Source organism: Varanus komodoensis, unplaced genomic scaffold (assembly GCF_004798865.1).
Source record: "Varanus komodoensis strain SLA01 unplaced genomic scaffold, ASM479886v1 scaffold2, whole genome shotgun sequence".
In the NCBI taxonomy this organism is placed as follows: domain Eukaryota; kingdom Metazoa; phylum Chordata; class Lepidosauria; order Squamata; family Varanidae; genus Varanus; species Varanus komodoensis.
Window position 1 is genome coordinate 13,032,660 of NW_025335568.1, and position 23,872 is coordinate 13,056,531.

The 23,872-nt window shown below is 46.3% G+C and overlaps 1 protein-coding gene across 10 annotated transcripts in view; it reads left to right on the forward strand.

Annotated features, from left to right (window-relative positions):
- PTPN13 (protein tyrosine phosphatase non-receptor type 13) overlaps window positions 1-22,660 on the forward strand; it is a 161,368-nt gene extending 138,708 nt beyond the window's left edge. For 5 of the 10 annotated variants that reach the window (XM_044429300.1, XM_044429303.1, XM_044429306.1 and 2 more), the window contains 15 exons: window positions 1,327-1,498; window positions 1,869-2,079; window positions 3,149-3,219; window positions 3,681-3,742; window positions 4,994-5,120; window positions 8,868-9,002; window positions 10,455-10,534; window positions 11,202-11,257; window positions 12,302-12,405; window positions 13,687-13,865; window positions 15,399-15,489; window positions 17,598-17,935; window positions 19,387-19,602; window positions 20,700-20,762; window positions 21,742-22,660. In XM_044429300.1, the coding sequence (XP_044285235.1) occupies window positions 1,327-1,498; window positions 1,869-2,079; window positions 3,149-3,219; window positions 3,681-3,742; window positions 4,994-5,120; window positions 8,868-9,002; window positions 10,455-10,534; window positions 11,202-11,257; window positions 12,302-12,405; window positions 13,687-13,865; window positions 15,399-15,489; window positions 17,598-17,935; window positions 19,387-19,602; window positions 20,700-20,762; window positions 21,742-21,822 (1,986 nt within the window). In that variant the 3' untranslated portion in view covers window positions 21,823-22,660. The remainder of the gene's footprint in view (window positions 1-1,326; window positions 1,499-1,868; window positions 2,080-3,148; window positions 3,220-3,680; window positions 3,743-4,993; window positions 5,121-8,867; window positions 9,003-10,454; window positions 10,535-11,201; window positions 11,258-12,301; window positions 12,406-13,686; window positions 13,866-15,398; window positions 15,490-17,597; window positions 17,936-19,386; window positions 19,603-20,699; window positions 20,763-21,741) is intronic. The other 5 variants (XM_044429304.1, XM_044429305.1, XM_044429308.1 and 2 more) reach the window with 2 other exon arrangements.
- The last annotated feature ends 1,212 nt before the right edge of the window (window positions 22,661-23,872 follow it).

Sequence of the window (23,872 nt, forward strand, 5' to 3'; positions counted from 1 at the left end):
AGGCCAAAAGGACTTCAGAGGAGACGGTGCAAATGCAGGCTAGCCTTGTGGGAAAGCCCTCAACACCCTGAGTTTCTGTTAGGATCCAACAGCAACGCTGAGGTTGCTGCTCAAACTAGCTAAAGGTGATTCATACACCTGTGTCCTTGGACATGTGATGAGTATGCTAATAGCATGGGCTCCTTGAGAGACCTCCTCGGCCAAAAATGTCCATTTCCAGGGAAAGCTTTTTTAGAGTTATAGTCGTGTTTTAGGAATTGTTGGTATGATAGAAAATATACTTATTTTCAAAGGCATTTCGTTCTGGCCCAATTTTGCTAGGTGTGTTCTACATTGTGATAATTGGGAGGAGATTAGTACTCTGTTTTGTACATGAACATTTGTGTATTGTATTGTTTTTACATAATGGTGTTTGTTTTTATTTATATTAATAGGGTGATAATGGTTTAAATTTAGTTTGGGCTTCTCTAGCTATTTTCATTATGGACCAGCACATGGTTCTTAAAATTACTTCCTTTGTGATTTTTTTATTCTGCCACGTTCTTGTTATAAGGTTGCTTTTATTGCAGCTTAAAGGTAAAGGTAAAAGGTTTCCCCTTGACATTGCAATCCAGTCATGCCTGACTCTAGGGGGTGGTGCTCATCTCCGTTTCCTGGCCGAGGGAGCCAGCATTTGTCCGCAGACAGTCTCCGTGGTCATGTGGCCGGCATGACTAAACACCGAAGTGCACGGAACGCTGTTACCTGCCCACCAAAGTGGGACCTATTTATCTACTTGCATTTGCATGCTTTCGAACTGCAAGGTTGGCAGGAGCTGGGACAGAGCAACGGGAACTCACCCGGTTGTGCAGATTCGAACCGGCGACCTTTCGATCCAGCAGCACAGCGGTTTAAACCACTGCACCACCTGCAGTCCGCTATTGCAGCTTACTTGGTGTTATATATTATTACTTCTATTTTACATCTTGGGAGCCTCCTTGAATATATTTTATGAAGAAAGGTGAGATATACTTTAATGAACTTCCTGATTTGGCCGAAGAGGGCAGAGGACTGTGGTTCTAGTATCCCTGATCAATAGTATTTGTAGTTCTCTTTTATTGAACAGTATTGGTGGTTCTGGAAACAGACCGTTTCCTCCCTCCAACAGAGATCCTCAAGAAGCGGTGACTTCTCTCCACCTTGCCCTACTGTCATCATGGCAGGCATGTTACTGCTAGCCAGCATCAGCATCAGGCAATCCATTTGGAAATGTTGGCTTGTTTTAATCAGCACCACTGCTTAAATCTCTCTCTCTCCCCCTCTGACTGCTATTCATCTTCTTCACAGGTTAATGATACAGACGTCACAAATATGAGCCACACTGATGCAGTCAGCTTTCTCCGAGCTGCCCCAAAGATGGTCCGACTGGTGCTCGGACGTGTTCTGGAGTTACCCAAGATACCTGTGATGCCACATTTGCTGCCTGACATTGTCCTAACATGCCACAAAGAAGACCTGGGTAAACAAAAGTTTTGTGGCATGCATCCCTGCACGGGAGCGCAATACGTTGCTCTCGAACGTGGGCAAGCAGCTTGGGGCTTCACGTGGTGGGCAGGCTGGGCTTTGCTCTGCAGCTCCTGCTGCCACAATTGCTGTTTTTCTTTAGCAGTGTGTTTTCTTTCAGGCCTTCTTTCAAAGGAGAATCGCCTGGATTTTTTCCTGGCAGAATGGAAGGGTGAAAGGGTGGTGGCCCCTTGTGGGAACCATTCAAGCAATGCGGCCTCCTGACCCATAGACGTTGCTCGGCCCTGCTGCAGAAGCAGCACTTTCTGTATAACAGCCTAGAATGGAGGGACATGTATGTAGCTACTTCCTTTCCTTCCCTCCAGGCCTCTCCCTCGCCGGCGGCCAGGACAGCCTTGCTCAGGTCGTATACATTAGTGACATCAGTCCCAAATCTGCCGCGGCCCTGGAGGGGACTCTCCACACGCTGGACATCATCCATTACATTAACGGGATCAGCACTCAGGGAATGACTCTGAAAGAAGCGAAGAGGGTTCTGGAAATGTCGCTTCCCACTGTGATACTGAAAGGAACCAGGTACTTCCTACGACCGTCGAATTTATTGCTGCCTGTCCTTCGTGGTGAAATTTGAAATAGCAGAAGCCCCATCTCCGGTCCAGGCACTGGTGGCAGCCCTGGTTGCTTGGTTCCACCATGGCAGCTTTCTCCTGGCCCTGGGATCCATGCCAGTCCAACTCTGGAGCGCTGACTTTCCTCCTGCACTGCAGTTACGGATGATTGAAATAGTAATCTTTGCACTAATGAAGAGTGAGCATTTGAGGGAGATCCAAGCAGATTTCAGACCATCTTGGGAACTCTATTTGGAAAGCTCTCAATCTGGAAGGGCCTGGGCACCAAACATATTAGTAGCTTTTAAGCGCTTACTGTCAGTAAAGTAATTCTTAGTAGTGAACATTTCAGCCTTTTAGAATAAGAGGAAAACTGCACAAAGCCAAGAAGTCACCAAAGGACTAGAGGATGAGGAGAAAGACTGAGGTTAGAAGAGGGAAAATAACCACCTGGGGAATCCTGGTAGGTCAATTGTGGTCCTCAGATCTGACGTTCTCACTCCTGCTGAAAAAATTATTTGTGGGCTAGAACAGATGAATGTAAAGATGGTCATTAGGTAGAATTTTACTGAAGGAACTGCTAATCATTCATTGTATAATGGAAAAAAATAATAAAATCTGATACTTTAGTAATGAGATTGGCAGAGGGCAGCATTCCACCTTTGTTACCTGCCTTATCTTGGTAGCTTGGCCCTTCAAGTGATAACGAAGTGAAATTTGCCAAGTGACCTGTACCTTGACCCTAAAGGCCCATTTGCAACGTACGGGATTCAATTTACAAGAAGTCCCTTCTTCTAGCATTCATAAAAGAAAACTCTTCTCTGCACTATGAAGTGCCACATAACATGCCCTTCTGTTCACAGTAATTCTAGCCTCAGAATTCTTTGGTCAGACCTTATGGGATCAGTTCCTACTTAATAAATTTGTGAAACATTGCTTTTACTGATAATGTATATATTGGTGTGTGTGAGAGAGAGGCGGTGCATTTTAAATCATTGGCAGAATTTTGAATATGGGGTTTCTTCTTCTTCTTTCAGGGACGGTCATCCAGTGTTTCCAAGGTCCAAAAACTCCGACAGCTTTGGCCTGAGTTCAGTCAAGCACAATGGTAAGCGTATTGTATTTTAAATGCGCATTGTGAAGGCCATCTGCTGATGCTTTAGACATGAGAAATAATGCTATGGGTGATTTCTCAAATGGATGTTTAAGCGAATTTGCACAGAAACACGGGCAGCTGCCTTATCCCAAACCAGACCATGTTTGTCTTGAATGAGTGACTCTTCAGGGCTACCTGGCCGTCAAAGCTGGGGTCTTTCATCGGAGTGTATGGCCCTGCTCACTGAGCAATACCCTTCCCCTCATGGGACCCATTTCCTAGGAAGTACGGATGTCATGGAAAGCCTTTTGAGCTAGGGTTTGGATATGAACACAGCAAGTTTGTAATGTTCCCATGAGGAATGCCAATTTTCGTCCCAAATGGTTAGATCTGCTGTCTCTGGAGATACAAAACCTTAGAAGTAATTTGTCGACAAATTACCCATCCTGTCCTCTTCCCCCGCTGTTTTTAAGGCCACTTTCATGGAGAACCCTGCGTCAAAGCAGAAACAGGATCTGAAGCACATGTGCCCAAGGTAAGTAGTCAGGATACAGTTGGGCTGTGTTCACCCTTGCAGGTTCTGCAGGTGGAAAGGGGTCCTATGAGAGGCGTCTCTTTAAAGGACAGCAGTTGGCCCAGGACAAATTTTACATCAGTAGAAACATGGGGCGGGGGAACCTCATGTCATGGTCTTCCTCTTCTCAGCACATGGGAAGAAGTACCTTGGGTCCTCCAACCTAGCCAGGTGAGGCCCACTTCCCAGAATCCATGCACTCAGCAGATGGTTGTCAGTAGGAAGAGGCAAACCAGTGGTGTGATGTCAGTTTTCAAGGCAGATTGGGAAGGGAAGGAGGCCCTTCATCCTCAGAAAATGAAAGAGCCACAATGCATATGTGGAACCTGGGCCACCTGTTGAAGATCAGTGGCATCGTGCACCCATAGTGACTCAAGAATTCAGTGGATGCAAGCCAGGTGTGGGGCATGATTGTTAGCAAGATGTACAAGCGTCATCCAGTGGTTATCATCCTTGGGTGAATGCACTAGCATTGATCACAGCTATATTTTTCAGAACACTTGCCCATGGGAAACTTTGTGCCCTAGTGAACATGGTCTAGGAAAAACCATTTAACCCAAGCCTAGCTCATGGTTTGATGTCATTGCCAAATGCTGTCTCTTAGCATCATAGGAAGCTGTTGGGGGCTGGTTTCCCCTTTTCACCCAATTGGAGTTAGCTCCACCCTCTGGGAGGTTCCTGCTGCTTGTGAGATCTTAGATGTTACTGATTGGTCAGGTCTTTTGATCTGATACTGGACTGTGGGACTGATCATGTTACATCCACCCTCACGCTGCCACTTCCTGTTCAACAGTGTTTTCCTCAAAGCACACGAGCTCTGCTTTCTACAGCCTCTTGGCTTATCTCATGGCATTTCAGCTAGGAATTCCCAGCTCAAAGTCAGGTTCTGAAGTAACCTCCTTGAAATGCTGCACTCTGGGAGAATTGACCCCAGTACCGCCTTCAGCTGCTCTTGTACATAGTCCAGCTACTGATCTGTTTGGCTCAGTATTGGCTTTCTTGATTGACAAGAGCATTCTAGGGTTTCAGAGAAGCGTCTTTTTCACCTGCACCTGAACAGTCCGTAGGCTGAACCTAAGATCCTATCCATATAAATCATATGCCTCACCAAGGACTTATAGCTCTTATTTTATCCTTGGGCCAAAGCATCAAAACCCATATTGCAATTCATGTTTAAACAGAAAACTGACTCTCACTTCTTGATTTTGCTAGATTAATGGTGAAATTAACAGCAGCCACCAGCCAAAAGGGCCAGCACATGTCTCTGTCTGTAAAGAAATGCCCCCAAGTGACGCTGCTGGTCAGGCTTCTGATTTTTCCAGCTACAATAACAACTCAGGTAAGGAGAATGGAGTGGTAAAAGTTGTGACCTCATTGAAGTTTACATTTCTGTAACATGCAGTCACTGAAGCTGGTTCATAAAACTTAAAAACATAAAATGCAATGATACAGTAAACCATAGCATGCACATCTTGAAGGTTTAAAACACAAGAGAGCTGGAAGAAAAACCAGTGGCAAAGGAATATCTGAAAACATAGCAATTCGCATTTAAAACATAACTGAAAACTGGCAAAATAAGTCGGTCTTCACCTGGTACCAAGAAGACTACAGTGGTGATGCCTGGCAAGTCTCTCTGGGGAGGACATGCTGCATCCAAGGGGCCACCACTGAAAAAGCCCCCATAGCCATCTGCCTCAGCTCATTCAGCACGGGCACCTGGAGAGAGAGAATTGCAAGGACTGGGCAGGTATATGTGAGAAGAAATTATCCTTCAGGTAATGTGGCCCCTTTATGCACTCCTGCTTTTTGGAGTGCACTGGAATACACTGAGTATTATTATTACTAATAATGCACCCCTACAGTTTTCTTTGTTTTATGACTATGTTGTCTGTACTTGCTGTATTACTGTAATTAGCTATACAAAAGGCGCACAGCCTTTACCATGCCAAGGACTGTGCATGATGCTGACACAGGGATTGTTGTTGTTGTTGTTAGTCGCGAAGTCATGTCCGACCCATCGCGACCCCATGGACAACATTCCTCCAGGCCTTCCTGTCCTCCACCATCCCCCGGAGCCCACTTAAGCTCACACCAACTGCCTCAGTGACTCCATCCAGCCACCTCATCCTCTGCCATCCCCTTCTTTTGCCATCTATTGTTCCCAGCATTAGGCTCTTCTCCAGGGAGTCCTTCCTTCTCATTAGGTGGCCAAAGTATCTGAGTTTCATCTTCAGGATCTGGCCTTGTAAAGAGCAGTCAGGGTTGATCTCCTCTAGGACTGACCGGTTTGATCGTCTTGCGGTCCACTGGACTTGCAGGAGTCTCCTCCAGCACCACAATTCAAAGGCCTCAATCCTTTGGCGCTCAGCCTTATGGTCCAGCTTTCACAGCCATACATTGCAACTGGGAAAACCATAGCCTTGACTATACGCACTTTTGTTGGCAGGGTGATGTCTCTGCTCTTTAGTATGCTGTCTAGATTTGCCATAGCTTTCCTCCTCAGGAGCAAGCGTCTTTTAATTTCTTGGCTGCAGTCCCCATCTGCAGTGATCTTGGCGCCCAGGAAAATAAAATCTGTCACTACCTCCATTTCTTCCCCATCTATTTGCCAGGAAGTGAGAGGACTGGATGCCATGATCTTAGTTTTCTTAATGTTGAGTTTCAAGCCAACTTTTGCACTCTCCTCCTTCACCCGCATCAAGAGGCTCTTTAGTTCCTCTCCACTTTCTGCCATGAGAGTGGTATCATCTGCATATCTGAGGTTGTTGATATTTCTCCCAGCAATCTTAATTCCAACTGGAGATTCATCCAGCCCCACCTTTCTCATGATGTGCTCTGCATACAAGTTAAATAGGCAGGGCGACAGTATACAGCCTTGCTGAACTCCTATCTCAATGTTGAACCAATCAGTGGTTCCGTGTCCAGTTCTCACTGTTGCTTCTTGACCCGCAAATAGGTTTCTCAAGAGACAAATAAGATGGTCTGGTACTCCCATCTCTTTAAGAACTTGCCACAATTTGTTGTGATCCACACAATCAAAGGCTTTAGCATAGTTAATTAAGCAGGAGTAGATGTTTTTCTGGAACTCCCTAGCTTTCTCCATGATCCAGCATATGTTGGCAATTTGATCTCTAGTCCCTCTCCCTCTTCAAAATCCTGCCTGTACTCCTGGTAGTTCTCGGTCCACATACTGCTGGAGCCTAGCTCGTAGGATTTTGAGCATAACAAATAGGTCACCCATTCCTCACTGCTAGCAGCAGTGGGAAAAGCACATCGCATATGGGGATGTCTTATGGCGAAACAAATCAGAAGAAGGAATTTGGTCAGTCGCTCACAGTGGGCCTCAGCTGAGCTGCAGGCTCAGGACCTCTGATCTGTGTGATTAAACAATCACATTGTCCAGTCATTGATTTTTGTAGTGCCATCAGTATAGATGACACTGTGGAAAATAGGTGCCTTCCTTGATGAGCTTGCAATACAAATTTCTTAATTATGAGTGGCAGCAGAGTAAGGAGATGGAAGCATGGCAAAAGAGAGACCATGGTCATGGGATGGTGAGAAAATTCCACTTTTACCAGATTCAATCCAGGTAGACTTTGACAAAACCTTGATATGTAGAAATTGGAAAGTTTTGCACGATCGCATGGAAGCTAATTGTGATCATTTCCTAATTGCTTCAGTTCAGTGTGCTCTTCAAGGATAGCTGCAGGAGTAGCTTTGAACACTGGCCATTCTAAATGCCGTACATGCACATCCCCATTTCTGTCCTACCATGGCTGTATTTGGGCATAACACTAAACCCAAGTTTATTGCACAGGGAACGAGCCGAGCTTCCCCTGGGTTTGTGCTCCCCTCTTCTCTGGCCCAGCTGCAAGATGGCGATCAGAAGCTTCTGCCTTCGTTTCAGCTACAGTTCACATGTGTTGTCCAAACCCTAAACTGCGTTAATACCAGTTCTGGTTACTTGATGCAAGCCAGTTTCATACACTGGTTTGAAAAAGAATTATTTCACTAACCATAGTTAGTTTAGACAACACACTTTTGGCTATGCTTTGAACAAGATAAAAATTATCAATCAAAGATCAAGACTCAGAGCCACACCTGAAAGGATGGGAAAGTGCACAATCCCAAGGAAGTGTGAAACCTTTCATTATTCAGTCAGTAAGTGTTGCATCCAAGGTGGTCCTATGAGTTGTACCCATTGATAGTCCTACTCAAGGACACTGGGTGAAATGAATGAGGCTTTGGTTAGTTATGACTTAAGTAACTTGGGTTCCTTACAAGACAGCTTTGACTGTTGGGTGGTATAGAAATTAAATAAATAAGAGAAAAGATGGGATAAAATGTCAGGTACTGCTACAGGCAGTCACTGGGTCACTAACGAGTTCCGTTCCTGAGAAAATGGAAATTAGTCTTTAAGTCAAATTTGTATGCAAGTCGGACCACATAGAGTCTGCCCTCCACATTCGTGGGTGTTAGGAGCACAGGAAAGTGGAAAAACTGCAGATATGTCTAGGGCCCTCCCTGCCCAGATCCGGCAGTGTCTCCTCTTTGTAGCAAGGAGACGCCAGAGAGATTTCCCCCTCCGGATGGGCAGGGCAGGGCAGGGAGGCATGCTCTGGGGGCCTCCCTCCCTCCCCTTTCACTTCTTCTCTATGGTGACTTTCTGCAATATTTTTTTTTAATGAATAGGCCTTATGGCAGCTCATAAATGCAGGTTGTTTGTAACTCGCTCATAACTCGGGGACTGCCTGTACTGCAACTCAGATTAGATACAACCTATTATATGGATTTTAGATGGTATGACTGCAAACCGAAACACTTTGTGAAGAGTGAGACCCACTTACGTCTGAGTCACCAGCATGGGATAGCACGGTCATGCTTTCATTTGTTTCCAGGGACGGTAGAAGGATGGTGTGTTTGGGCATTTTTGAAGGTTTGCCTAATATTAAAAAGCAAAGAAAAGGAATCTAAACACTGGTATGACATTTAAAGATATACACGAAACCTCACAGTACATGATTGCATGTATGTTGTGCTTTCTTTCTCCTGCAAGAATAATTGATGTGTCTTTTTAATTTTAAAGCAGAACTACAAGATGAAGATTCTTATGATGAGGAGGATCACAATGAAGTCATCCAGTACCTTCTAGATGTTGTCGATGAGGAAGCCCAGAACCTGTTAAACCGTAGTAACGCCATAGCTGCAAACCATGTGCCAGGTACAGTTGCATAACTGTTAGACTACCCTGCATGCTGTTGTGAGCTCGGTTTCCCCCTTCGCTCTTCCAGAACGACAAACCATTTTTTGGCAAAGGCTCTTTATTCTCCAGTGCACTTCCAATAAACACAAATAACAAAGATTGTGTCTCTGAGCATGCATAGAGTAGATCATTGAACCCAATCTAGCAACTACTTCCAATAACCCTCCTTTTGAGTATCCTTGGGCTGCTTCCCTCTAGGAGGACCCCTTTGGGAATGGGAAAGCCTCTTTTCTGTTCTTTGCCCTTCAACTGGTTGTCCCATCTCTATTGACATCATGTCTTGTGGTCCGGAGTCATGCCAGGCTCAGCTGGCTGCAGGAGCCCACAGAATGTATTCCAATGGAGCAAAGCTCAGGGAACCGAGTTTTAGCGTGGATGCCAGGAAGTATTTCCTGACGGTTAAGACTCCGAGGGTATGGAATGGGCTTCCATGGGTGGTGGTTGAGGCCCCATCCGTGAGGGTGTTTAAGGATAGGCTGGACATACACATGGTAGGCATGTCGTGAGTGGAGCTGGCTGGAGCCGGGGGTCAGACTAGATGGCCCAGGAGACCCCTTCTGACTCGCTCTGTTTCTCCCATGTCCCCTCCCTGCACTTGTAATTCCAGACTATTCACAATGTCCACCTGAACACCTGAAGAGGGTTTCCTTAGATAACACTTGCCCCCACACTTCTTCCCTTTCAACCTCTGAGGATTCTGGTTCCCAGGATCCCTCATCTGATGAGTCCAAGTCTGCCTGACCTTGGAACACATGCCAAGAATAACTGCCCCTTTCGTTCGTAGCACATACTGGCAAAGAGGAACTGCACAGCTCTATAAACGGGGCCATTCCAGAACTGATGTAGTTTTGCAAGACTGATTTTTAGGAGGTCTGCTGCAGAGGTCAGCATAGTGCAGAAGTCTTCTTCATTCTATTTTAGTTTGCAGATTCATTAACTTCACATAAAACGTTTGTCCCTAGAATACCAGCCGCGCTGCTTAAAGTAATCTGTTTGCAAATCCCTTGACCTGTATCAGTAGCAAAACACTTTTTACCCTTGTTTCGGTGTGTATAGCTACAGATCCAAAACTGGAGGATCTGTTTAAGGATAATCTTGGGAACTGAGCAATATGGCATTTATGTGAAACTTGCAAAAAACTGCCATTTTTCATTGAGAGAAGGAATGTTTCTTGCAGTGACACCTAATTTTTGAAATATCATTTCTGGGGAATTCCACCTGACTCCTTCTCTTTGTTTAAGTGAACCCTTAAGACATCCTTTTCAACAGGCTTTTAAGTTGCATTGATTACTGTATGGAATCTTGTGACTCATTTTCTAGTGCTGCTTTTGGATTTCTCGCCGTTTTTTTTTAAAACTCACCTAATGTTTTAATAAATGTTAATTATGCATCGTGTTTCGTTTCCTATAGAGACAAATGGGAAGCTTTCAGAAGAGAAATCGGAAGACACAGACTGTGATGGGTCATCCCTGCCTGAAGATTTTCCAGAGGTAAAATAGATGTGGAGGCAATTATGGCATTATCATTTAAACAGAATAATATCAAACTTCTCAAACACATTAGAAATACATTTTACTTATTTACTGCTTCTGCTTTTGAATCTCTTGCTAGATTAGTTTTATACATGTTTTAATTGTAATATGTTTATCACAATTTGTTAATTTGCTTTTTAAAATTTGGGATATCCATTTTTAAATTAAAGTACTAGACCTGGTAACCAGATGCTGCCCAGTTCTTTGAAGGCGCTACATTCCCTAGTTTCCCCTGTTTCTTTCCTTCTTTTTGGAAAAAAAGAGGGGAAATGGTCTCTGTATCCACCTGTAGCCAGGTTATCCTTCCTCAGTACCTCTGTTTCTCTGGTGCAAAAGTCTCCTGCAGGAATATCACACAATGGCAAAAATCCCACAAGAGCAGAAACTCTTTGAAGACTTTTAAAAAGGCCTGTGATTGTCTAACAAGGCCCTGAAGCAAGATAGTAGCGCGAAAGAATTGCCAGTGCAACATTTGCCGAGATTCTCCTCTTTCACGAAGAGTAATCCATTACGGAAAGGCAGGGAATTTTGTTCCTTCTTGGAAAGTCCACACCCACCTCTGCTGGAATGAGTTATGAGCCACTGAACTATTCGTTCAACCATTTTACCTTGTTTTTCTTCCTAGCCACCCCAAATAAATGGCTGCGAAGAGCACTGTAATGACAAAAGGATTTCTGAAAGGTGAGCTCTTTTCCCGAAAATGTACGCAAGCTCATATAGGGCTGGATGTAGCATTCAGTGGTCACACAGGGACCCTGAGCTGGCCTAGAATCCTGGAGATGGGACAGCGTAGACCAGGGGTCTCAAACTCAACTGACCTGGGGGCCGCTGGGAGTAGAGTCTGGGTGAGGCTGGGCCGCATCAAGTATTCCACCACCGCGGTGGTGGTGGGCCGCTCATCCCACGGCCGGCCCAGGCGCCGCCGGTGCTTTGAAGGCCGCAGGGCCCCTCCCCCGTGCCCCGCCCGTCCCGGCAATGGGCCCGCAGGCCGCGCGTTTGAGACCCCTGCCGTAGAAGCACTGCTGACCTGAGCTAAGTTAGAGCACCCAACAGTAAGGAGCTAACCGGAGGATCTTGACGGGATCCACAACCTTTTTGTCCTGAGGACTGCATGTGATACTGGCAAGGAGTTGGGAGTAACTCACACACACACACTTGCAATCCTAGTAAAATTACTGCTTCTGCTATGGTAGCAGCAGCAGGAAAAGAGCAATCCATATTCGGATTGCTGCAGGGAAGATGTGGAGAAAAGGGTCTCCCTTCCCTGGAAATCCTGGAAAATGCTTATATAGCTCACTCTGCTCAGTGGAAAAGGTAATTTGCATTGCTAGAGGCAAGGGCACCATTAGTGGGCATTTATTTGTGGGGATTTGGCTGAGGGATCAGTTAAGGCCTTGGGATGCGACAGGTGTTGCACCACGTGGCCGTTGGAATCACGACTGGCAACTGTGCCCTCCTGAGAGATAGCAGATCACAGGCCTGTTCAGAAACAGATCTGGAAAAGCACAAGAGCTCCAGGATGGGATGTGCTGTGAGCATTTTGGCTGCCCAGATACCCAAGGCCATCCCGCTCAAATTTTGCCCTAATTTTCTGATTTACAACTGAGCTTACTGAGTTTACAGCTCAAAAGAGTGGGCCAATTTCATGCCATCATGGACAGATTTTTCCCCCAGATTATTTCACAGCTCTTTGAGGTCTCTTAAGGAAATGTTTGTCTTTTCAAGATTACTTCAGCAACCTTTGATGGGTCAGGGAGAGGAAGACGAGATTACCTGGGGAAGCGAGGAGTTGCCAATTGAATCATTAAACCAGCCACAGTCTGTGAAAGGTAACAAGCCAGTGGAATTTTCTGAGTAGATACGGTTCAGCTTGCCACATTTTATCACATTTCAGTGACGAAATTAGCCTGCCCTGCCCTGCCCTGCCCTGCCCTGGACAGAGTCACACATTCAGAGCAGGCTGAAATTCCAGTAGCCGGGAGCCTCCACTCCAGCTGCGTCCAGCATAGTCTCCCATATAAAATGGTTGCCACATAGGAAGCTTTCTTAAACCAAGCATTTTAGCTCACCATAGTCTACTTTTAGCAGTGACTTTCCAGAGTCTTCAGAAGAGGTTCTTCCCATCCCTTTAACTGGATTGGGCCTGTGACCTACTCTTTGCGAAGCACCTGTTTCCTCTGTGTTCAGAAGTGACGGTGCATAGCCAGCAACTCTGTAGTCGAGCCCCGGTTGCAGAGTTGCCTGGTGTATTGATTCTTAACAAGGATGACTGGTCAGTATGTCAGAAAATGCCTCCCTTTGATTTCCTTTGGCATGGCTACTTTTCGCCCAGTTGGGGCTCAAGAATTGCCAAGTACTTTCTAGGCACCTGCATCCAAGACTACAGCTTACTATCAAGCCTCCTCTTTCTGCTAGACACCATGAATTACACGATGACAGTCAAACCAAAGCCCTGTGTAGTCCAGCATTCTGTTGCCACAGTGGCTAGCAAGATGCCGATGGGAATCTCACACAGAGGGTGTGGGTACAGGAGCTTTTTGCTGCCCTTGTTCCTCAGCACCTGGCAAAAAAAGCCAGCTCCCCCTGAATCTGGAGGTAGCATGCAGCCGTCAGGACTCATAGCCCATCCTCCATGAATATGGCTGTTCCCCTTTTAAAGCCATTCTAGGTTGTGGCTGTCATGGCACCCTGTGGTAGCAAATTCCCTCGTCTGACAGTCCGGCTATATCAAGAACGCCTTTTGCCTCCCCAGAATCTCTCACCATTCATCTTTATGGAATTGACCCCAGAGAGAAGAGTTGTGTTTTGCAGATTGTGCTGAGAAATAGGCAAAGCAGTCAGTTTGTTAAATTACTTTCTGCTAGGAAAATGCAAGAAAGGGGCTGTTGGTAGAAAGTGGGAAGCATTGAGCATGTGGAATAATGGAGAAGGAAAACCGTTTGCCACATGGGTTATTTATGAGTGGCCTCTATAAAAGCAATTGCTGTGCTAGGTTTTAATCAGCCGCCGACCACCTGAAAGGGAGGTGCGCTGCCATGCAGGGAACCAGGGCCGTATTCCAGGGGACGGCAGTGCAATGTGGGCTCCCCTCTTTATGTGCGTTTTTATAGATGCCAATAAATTCATCTCCTGTGTGCCAGATAGCCCCTTAGTCACCAATGAAGAACTTGCTGCCCTTCCAGTTGTCCAAGTGCTTCCCTCGGGCAAGTACACGGGCACCAAATTAAAGTCAACTATCCGGATGCTTCGAGGCCTGCTGGAGCAAGGAATTCCTTGTAAGGAGATCGAGGTGAGTGACACTCACATAGGCTGCCTGCAGCCTTACCTGCAAATAGGAGAATGTTGCCATTTGTATAGCAAAGGGACAGAGAGTTCTCTGATCTCCTCCCTTCGAGCTGCAGAATGCCTTTGGAATGAACACCTCCACTCTTTTCCTCCCAAGTTCAGTTGGACCATCTGCATCGCGATTGTTTTTCTCACATTGCTTTCACACTCGTATGATCCAGCATTGGTTCTGTGTTGGATTTTTGTTTTCTAAATTTTTGAAACGGGTTGTAGATGGTGGGGATGCTGCTTTGTGACTGGCAGGGGGTTCAGCCAATCAGCACTGTGCATAGTAGCCCTGTCCTGAGAAGAGTTGGGACTTCCATGATGGAGAGGCCAGCCTGCTGGTATTGTGCAGTGGTGCAAACTCACTTGCTGCTGACCTTTGGAACGGCAGGTGTCCCTTGAGCTTTCCCCCTTGAAGGTGACTGTACACATGCCAAAATACAGCGCAAATGGGCTTACAGCTCAAACTATGTATATCTGCAGGCTCTTGCTTTTTACAACCTTTTATTTCGGTAGCCATTCAGATGCACCAGTCAAAGAAAAGGTCATGCATAAATAACCACAGGCAGTAACTAGAACAGTAACTCCATTTCCCAGCTCAGGATTGTAGGCCCTTTCCTATGAAAGCATGCACAGGATCATGACCTCGTTCTCTCAGTGGGCCACCTCTGGAAACCAGCTATATATGTATGACTTAAGAGAAATGAAGAGCAGTGCTGAAATTGTGCTTGACTCATTATGAGCAGAAGCTTGCAAAGCATCATTTTTCTATGCAATTCTTCCTGTTTTGTTCAAAGGCTGGTTTCTAAGGGGGTGGGGTGGTATTAATCCTGGACACCTGCCTTTCAATTCATATTTGAATTCCACTTTTCTTTCTTTGAACCTAAGGTGTTCATGGTCTTAACCCATTTTCTCTTTACCTGGTCACAGTGAATCGCCTTTTCAGTATTTTATGTATAGTATTTATTAATTTTAAAAGTGCCCCAACGTTTTCCAGTCATTCACTGTCTAGAATAGCTACAATGAGTAACATGACCCTTAATTGTCACAAATTGCTTGCTTAATCAGTTAGAATGGCAAGCTTTGAGCCAGTAGTTGATCTGACTGAAACTTACTTGATTAATCCATGGAGGCAAATTGCAGTTAATGAACTTCAACATGAAGTTAACTTTCAAGTCACTAAAGCTTGTCTCATGCTTACTCCAGTGACCTTAGAACAGGGCACCTATATTCAGACTTCGGGAAGAGGCAAATACATTTTAACTCAGTTAAAGGTGATTCAAAGGCAAATGACCCACTGAAAGTTTTTTAATCAGTGAATACTCCAGTAATAATCAGTACACAGATGCATCTGTTTCCAGGACTGGATACTGTTGGCTTTCTTTCACCTCGGGCTGTGCTAAGCCCGGCTCAAACATGTCGGGAAACTTTAAAATTTTGTTATTGATAGCCTTCCCTTCCAAATAAATGTAATCTGTATGTCTCTTTACAGAATCTTCATGACTTAAAACCTTTGGATCAGTGTCTGGTGGGCCAAACAAAAGAAAACCGGAAGAAGAATAGATATAAGAACATACTGCCCTGTAAGTCATGCTTGCCAACAGACAGTTGATCATTTAACTGTTATACTGTTAAATTATATTGTCGTATATTATGTTATTTATTTATGATTGTGAGCCGCCCCGAGGCGAATGGGGCGGCATAGAAGTTCTCTAAATAAATAACTTATCTCTGTGCCTTTATGGCCATTTAACGAAGGTGTTTTAAGGACCCTTGGACAGGGATTTCCTGTGCCTGGAGAAACATGTTTTGATTGTCAGAAGATGTGCAGTGGAAGTTCTCCAGAGCTGGAAGAACTTTGTAGAAGGAGAATGGGCAGGGTGGCTGTTTTCATGGCTTAGGGTCCTTGAACCATTTACAAGCCTAACCAAATCGTGGTCTGTGAAGATGGAAGCGGGACATCTGCCATGTATAATGGCCCATCCAAAACTCAAAGGGCCTGCTGTTTTTATTTGTTTTGCTTGCAGGTTGGCAAAAAGTAGGAGAAGAAGGAAGGAGGGCTGTCAAGTCCTCTGTTCAGCCATCCTGGACTTCACCTGTCAGCTTGTTGGGTGACCAGGGCAGCTCAGTCAGGGGACAGATATCCATTGTTACAGTATCAGACAGCCAAGCGCCTCTAAGGATTGAGAATAAGAAAGTTAAGAAGTGAGGCAGTAATACGAGAGTGAGCTCTGTTGGCCAAAGTAGACACAGGCAAGACCAACCAAGCAAAATAGAAACATGGCCACCGGTTTGGCTCTGTAGCACAAGTCCCACTTGCCTTGCCTTGGGCATTGGAGTGGCATCTTCGTTTGTCTTGGTGCCAGAAGCATCAGAAGCAGTTTCAAGCCGTGCTTTAGCTGGCCTCCAGCTAATACAGGGGGCTGGCAATATTCTGTAGCCTCTCCTGATTGGCATTCCTCTTCCAGGCTTTTTAGCATGCAGGTCAGTATCTCAAGAAACAGGCGTGAAGCTTTGCCCCACTTTGAAAAAGCAAAGGAATCACACCCTTGGACATGGCAGCTTGCAAGCCAGCCTATGTTGCAAGCCTTTCCGTCCGTCCCCGCACTGGGGAATGAAGTCATCTTCCGTGTGCCCCAGAGGCTTCTGTGTTTCCTTTTTGCTTAGCTGCAAACTTCATGATACTGAGGAGATCCAGGATTTTCCCAGCAAGAGTATATTGCTGTGAGATACCCTGTTGTAATGCAAAACACCCTGGAATGGCTTGAAATGGGCAGCTGAGATCCATTAGCTTTATGGGCAAACCTTTCCTGGCAGTGGTAAATCTACTAGATCTGTTGTGTTAGTGTGAGGCAACAATGCGGTGTGGCTGCTGAAAGGGCAGATGCTATTTTGAAGTATTAGTTCCCCTCGGCGCTGGTTGGGCCTCACCTGCAGTACTGCATCCAGTCCTGGGCATCACAGTTGCAGACAAGCTGGAAAGAGTTCAGAGGAGAGCAACAAGGATGATCCAGGGACTGGAAACAAAAGTCTGTGAGGAGAGGTTGAAAGAACTGGGCATGTTTAGCCTTGAGAAGAGAAGATTGAGGGGAGATATAATACTCCCTTTCAAGTACTTGAAAGGTTGTCACAAAGAGGAAGGCCAGATTCTCTTCTTGATCATCCCAGAGAGCAGGACACAGAATAAGGGGTTAAAGTTACCAGAAGACAAGTTCTGGCTGAACATCAGGAAGAAGAACGACAATGAACACAATGACCTAGGAAGGCGGTGGGCTCTCCCGCAGTGGAGACATTTACGGTGCGCTCTCAGCTGCACCTGAGAGAGTTGGTTTCTCTTGGAGTCCTGCACTGAGTCGGACCTGATGGCCTTCTTGGGCCCTTCTGGTCCTCCTGTTCTGTTCTATAACAGCCTGCATTTTTGAACTTGTCTTCGGGGTGTTGACTTTCGAGGCTACCCCTACGAGCACCTTCCCTATAGCTAAACCTGGGACTGAGCCTGAATAGGTGGAACGGGAAAAGAGTGTGTCCTTTCTTTGTTTTGTCCTGCTTCCACGTGTATCTCCTTCCTCTGTTGTCCAGTGTTAGATTGTGCGTGCCTCTGGGCAAACACCTGCCCTCTTGCAGGCCACAGTGCCCAAGCGTATCCGTGCCATAATAATGACGCCTGGTTCTTCTGTGCTGGGGATTGCAGACGACAGCACAAGAGTGCCGCTGGGTGCCGAAGGAGGCTACATCAACGCCAGCTTTATCCGGATGCCAGTGGGGAGTAAGACATATGTTTATATTGCTTGCCAAGGACCCCTCCCTACGACTGTGTCCGACTTCTGGCAAATGGCTTGGGAGCAAGGCTGCACTGTCATCGCCATGATGACCCAGGAGGTGGAAGGAGAGAAGGTGAAGTGCCAGCGCTACTGGCCCGACGCCCTCGGGAAGACCGCCATGATCAGTGACCGGCTCCGTCTCTCCCTCGTGAGGCTGCAGCAGGTCAAAGGCTTTGTCATCAGAGTGATGGAGCTAGAGGACATTCAGGTAAGTGAGCCAGGTGCCGGGATGCAGAGGGATAGTTTTGTTCCTGTAATGATCCTAAGCTAACAGGCATCAGCCATTGGCAGGTTGGGCAGCTGTTAATGCCCCCAGCCTTCGGGACTGAGGCCACAGCCACCCAGCGTCTTCACCCAGTGTGGGAGCCCAGGCAGCTGTGGCTGATGCCTGCCATTTTGTTTCCTTCCCTACAACCCCTTTGGGTTCCCGGCATAAAATCGCTGTGGGGCACCATGGGTCCCCAGAGGAATTGTGGGGAAATTATCTGGGGTGCCAGCAGCAAAGTTTGCCTGGCAGGGTAGATGGTCCACCACACACTGGCAAGGTAAGAGAAGGAAGAGCCCCCACCATGCCGTTGGGGATCCACCAAAGAAGCATCCAAGGGGACCCATCCTGTTTGGTGCAGGATTTTGTCACAGCGGTTTCTCTCAGCTTGCTTGCGAGGGTTTCAATCCTGGCTCATCCCCATGAGCAGCGTGAAGGAAGCAAGCCGCTCCAGTCGTTCACCTCTTGGGAGCCACGGTAGTTTGAGCCAAGGTGGTCTTGGGGCCAGGCAAGGCAGGAGTTGCAAGGGTACAGGCAAACACGACCCGTGGCCCCAGGCTTCTTTGAGGAAAGGCTGGGGCATAGGGATGGGATGCAGAAGTCTAGCCTGACCAGCACCGGCCAGGTAGATTTCTATTGGCTGTCGTAGGAAAGAGCCTGGCATCTGTGAAAGATGGGCATACAGGATGGATATGATGCCCCTCTTCTTCGGGACACATTCTCACTGTATCCTCCTAGATACATTTTCCAGGCAGAAATGTATCCAGGCGGCTGGAACTGATTCTATAACATTCTCATGTGAAACTGGAAATGTATCAGAAATAGATTTCCATTCCCTTTTTACCAGGATTGTGTTCATTTCATATATTCCAGACTGAATGTGGACTTGGACACGATCCGCATTTGAAGTCTGCCTCTTTCCATGCTTGCGATTTGTGGACCAAAAGTGCATTTGAGAGTATCTGTCAAACAAGTGCATGAAAGTTGTGTACTTTTGAAATCGCACACAAATCTGCCTTAACCAATGGGGGAATTCAAGAATTCACAGAATTGATGGGTACATTTGGGAAATCCACATGAAATTATACAGAGATTTTCATGCAAAAAGAAGAAAAGCAAAGCTTGCAATCTCTCACAGACTTGACTGGGAGCAAACTTTTAGGTGGAATCCAGAGAACTTCTGTGAGCTCAAGTTTTGCTGAATTGCACATCCCTGTGTGAGCAACAAAGAGGTAGAAGCTTAGGCAAAGCAGCTCTGAATTGGATTTTTAAAGCCAGAGAGGGAGCTATCAAAAACCCATATTGCATTTGCTTAGTGTTTCTTTTATTTCTTATTTCTTTTCACAGAAGCCCTAACACTTACTCTTTCTGTGTTTTTAAAATTTACAATCTAGACAGGCGAACTTCGGCGTATTTCCCATTTGAACTTTACTGCCTGGCCCGATCACGACACGCCCTCTCAGCCGGACTGTTTGCTCATGTTTATATCTTACATGAGGCACATCCACAAATCGGGGCCAATCATCACTCATTGTAGTGCAGGCATTGGACGATCAGGGACTCTTATTTGCATAGATGTAGTCTTGGGACTGATCAGCCAAGATCTGGAGGTATGTGAACTCAGAGAGAACTCTCTTCATTCTTCTTTGAACAGAAATTTGAGCCAGTTTCATCCATATTCGTTCAAAACTCTCTTTACAGGACTGATACAGACAATACAGCAGTCCCCCGAAATTCACGGGGGTTGTGTTCCTAGAGCACCTGCGAATTGTGAAAAACGGGGACTTTGGTGCCAGCAATGGGCGCCGGCCACCAAGGCGGTGCAGGCAGGGTGCGCCGGCCGGGCCGGGCCAGGCGGGGGGCGGGCGCACACGCGTGGCGAAACGGGGGCGGGCACATGCAGAGATTGCTTTCTCTGAGCGAGCCCAAACCGATCTCCTTGCAATCGGAGGTATACTGTATTCCCTTTGGCAATACAGTGCCATCTCCGTAAATTCTAATGCAAGGATTCTCCTTTTCTCAGAACTTCTAACTTTCTTATCACACTAGCATTGGATTAACATCCAAATCTGTTTGGAGTTCAGACATGTGTGTAAATTAAGCATGTATGGAAAGGTACCAAATGATGCAACTCCTCCTGCTGTGTGTAGCTAGTCAGAGTGTTTTTGGACTGGGCACAGATTCCCTAAGTTCAGCACTGGGCATTTAGGAGTGGTTCCAAATTAAGAATTGAGGTCTTCACCAGACACAGCAAATACCAGGGGAAAGAGAGAGATTTGCAGTGGCAGGTGGATGTGAAGAAGGTTGCTTAACGCTTCCCCAGTCTGATGATGTTTTCCTACAAGCAGCTCCCGATTGTAAGGATGGTGGATTTGCAGTGGAGAACTGGCAGGTTCCCTCCCTGAAGATACCCCACTCGCCCCAAGCCGCTTGTCCCCAGGCAGCATCCTGGGTGCGGCCTGTGCTGCCCGAGGGGAGAGCAGCTGGTGGCAGGTGTCCAGAGGCAAAGCAGGATGTGGGAAAGCGTGACGCATCCCCTGCATGGTATCTCCCATCATGCCGCTTCAGAGCTGCCTTGTGAAATCTGCTGTTGAACGTGTCATTCCAGTCCACCGGAGATGATGCTCCGGGCACTTTCTCTCATGACATTTCCCCAAGCACATCCCAGACTCGTGTTTTCTGTATGCTTTTCTCTCTTTCTTAACAGTTTGACATCTCTGACGTGGTGCGGACAATGCGCCTACAGAGACATGGCATGGTGCAAACTGAGGTATACGGTTCTGCATTTTTAATTTAATTAATTCTATATTCTATTTTATTTATATTCCACTTTTTTCTGGATGGAACCCAAGCAATCCTGTGAGGTAGGTTGGGCTGAGAGTGAGTGACTGGCCCAGAGTCACCCAAGGAACTTCATAGAGACAGAGTGAGTCAGAAGGGGCCTCCTGGGCCTTCCAGTCTGACCTCCGGCACCAGCCGGCTCCGCTCGTGACATGCCCGCCATGTGCATGTCCAGCCCATCCTTGAACACCCTCACTGATGGGGCTCCATAGCCAAGTGAGGACCAGAGCCTAGATTTCCCAAGCCCCGGTACCCGCTCTAACTGGCCAGCCTCTTCCACTTGCTGCAAGGATGAAATCTAATATGCAAAGGTGACACATTTTAAAGCAAGGAAGTTAGGTGCCCATGGTACATGCATACTTCTGTCGACAGATGTGGCTTCTGCCAGTGCGTCTCACTTTTACTGACGCTGTGTTGCGATCCTGGACATCAGCATGTGGTGGGTGCAAGGGAGACATTTTCTCCCTCTCTCACAAGTCTTGAGCCCCTGGTTGGCCATGGTTTGAACAGTACCCGTGACCGATGGGGCCTTTCTCAGTTCTCATGCACTGAGTGCCTTTTCCTCTTTGCTTCCCCTTTTGTCCTTCATAAATGTGGCCGTGTTGCTCCGGGATAGATGATGATGGACAAGGGAGCAACATGGGCTAATTTCACCAACACACACGGGTGGTGAAGATTGGATGCAGCTTGAATTCACATTTGACCCTCTCCAACCACCCCTCCCGGCAATTCAGCCCTGAAACTTTTTTAGAAGGAATAAAGGAAAGAAGGGTGTTAAAACTTAAAATGGAACACAGTACTACAACGTGGAAAGGAATGTACTTAACTGTGAAGTGCAATCTGCTCCTGTGAATATGTCTTATAATTTCTGATCCCATGAGTTTATAAATTTCTTCCTCCTTTTGCAGGACCAGTATATTTTCTGCTATCAAGTTATTCTATATGTCCTAAAACGTCTCCAAGCAGAAGAACAGCAAAGAAACAACTAACATATTAAAACTGAATATGCACTTAAACAGGGAAACTGAGAGAGGAGGCTCTTTATTAATTTGGGTGTATTAACACCACAAAATTAAACTAGTTTAACATTCATGTCATCCTCTTAGAGGACTGCAGTTCTGTGACAGAAAGTGGTAATAGAAAATCCTCTGCTCCCTCATTAAACTACAATTCCCTGCATTCTTTGGTGGAAAGCAGGACAGTTAACGTGGTAAAAACCAATGTACATGTGTAGGGTGGGTAAGCCCTTTATATAATTCCATTTCCAGTCTACCAAGTACCACTACAATCCCGCTCTGTTAATGGGTGGGATCCTTGTACTCCACTTACTTTTAATACAGCTGCATTTTTACAGCTATTTCAAACTATGGTAATCAATTGACTTTTTTAAAAACAAAACCTTATTATTTTTTTAAAAACGTGTTAGTGCTTCCCCGCTTTATAGTATATTTTTGATGTTAGAGGGAATGAGGGTGGGAAACGAAAGCGATATTTTATCCTGGTGGACTTTCTTACAGGTACGTTTTTATTAGCCTCTTTTTCAACTTTGTTTATAGCAGAGCAGTCTTTTTGCAACACTTATAATACAGTAGAACTGTTTATAGAAAATACTTGAAATCAGTATTTAAGCTTTGCGGAACATCATATTAGTGTAAGGGAAAATAGCAAACGTTTACTGTATCACGTTACAATGTTTACTTTATATAGAGTCTTGTGTATATATTTATATACTTTTCCAAAAAGAAGATGAATTATCAGATGCCTGAGCCTGTAACAGCTGAGACATCTCCATAGTGTAAATAAAAGGATGCTTTTAAAATATGGAAAGTGGCAATCCTGTCTTGTTTTCATTTGACCCATTTTTCCCTGGCTTCAGGTCCCTTCCACTTTGTGCTCTTCCATCCCAGATGCTTCTAAGAATACTTGAATCCTGCAAAACTCAGAGACTGATGTTAGGAGCTGTAGACCAAAAGATCTGGAGGGCCACAAATGGCCCAGCCCTTCTGTGAGTCAGGTTCCTCCTGGTTTGGCCAGGCACGTCTGGAGGCCAGTCAGTGAAGAAGCAAACAGTCATTGTAGCACCCCATTTTTCAGTCCAGTGGTGATGGTGCCCCAAGGGCATCACTGTCTGGCCAGCTCATCACAAAGGAAGCACAAAGAGGGTGCGAAGAGCAAAAGGATCCTGCCGCTAGGGGGAACAGAACACTTCTTGTGCCTGTCTGTTCTTGTGCCTTGTATCTTCTCTCCACCGCACCCCAGTCCTGCAAGTGCTTTTCTCCCAGCCATGCTAATCTATGAACAGCTGTGGGGACAGAGACTGTGGGAGAACAGATCCATGGAGGAGGACAGGAGCTTATGCACACCTTCCTCCGTGACTGGATGTCTCACCCCCTGCTTTATTCGTGACTGAAGCAGACCTTGGACTTAAACTTCCATTGTCTCCTGCTAGCATGGCCGTTTTTCTGGTGCCTGCTCATGCAGTCTGAACCTTGCTGGCGGTGGCTTTATGCATGCAGTGGCCTTGGGCACTGGGATCTGCAGGGCCAGTATTAATGGTGCACAAAGTTGGGCACCTGATGGAGGCCTGCAGCCCTCGGGAGCTCACTGACGACAGGCCCTGCGACTTGCTGCCTGTTTTCACCACCGCCCCCTGCTTCTTCACCTGGCCCATGCTCTGGAGGTGGGGAGGAGAAGCAGCAATCATTCCACTGCCTACTTGCTCACTGGCTATCAAGTAAGTAAATGGTGGCCAATGATGGGAAACGGGAAGATGAACGACCACAGCGGGTGAAATGGTGGTAGACCCGGTGAGGAAGGCGTCTCACTGTGAGTGTCTTGCCCAAGAGCCTTCTCAAAACTAGCACTGGAGACACCTAGAGTACATGCCTTAGGTTCTAAGAATCATGTCTCTTGTGCTACGAGTGTATTAAGTATAGTTATTAAGAAGGGTAAAAGGAGCCATACCTAAGTACTAAATATGCTGTTCAAATGCTTTGCTTTTTCCTGTTGTAACTTGGCAAGAATTCAGAGGAGTCCCTT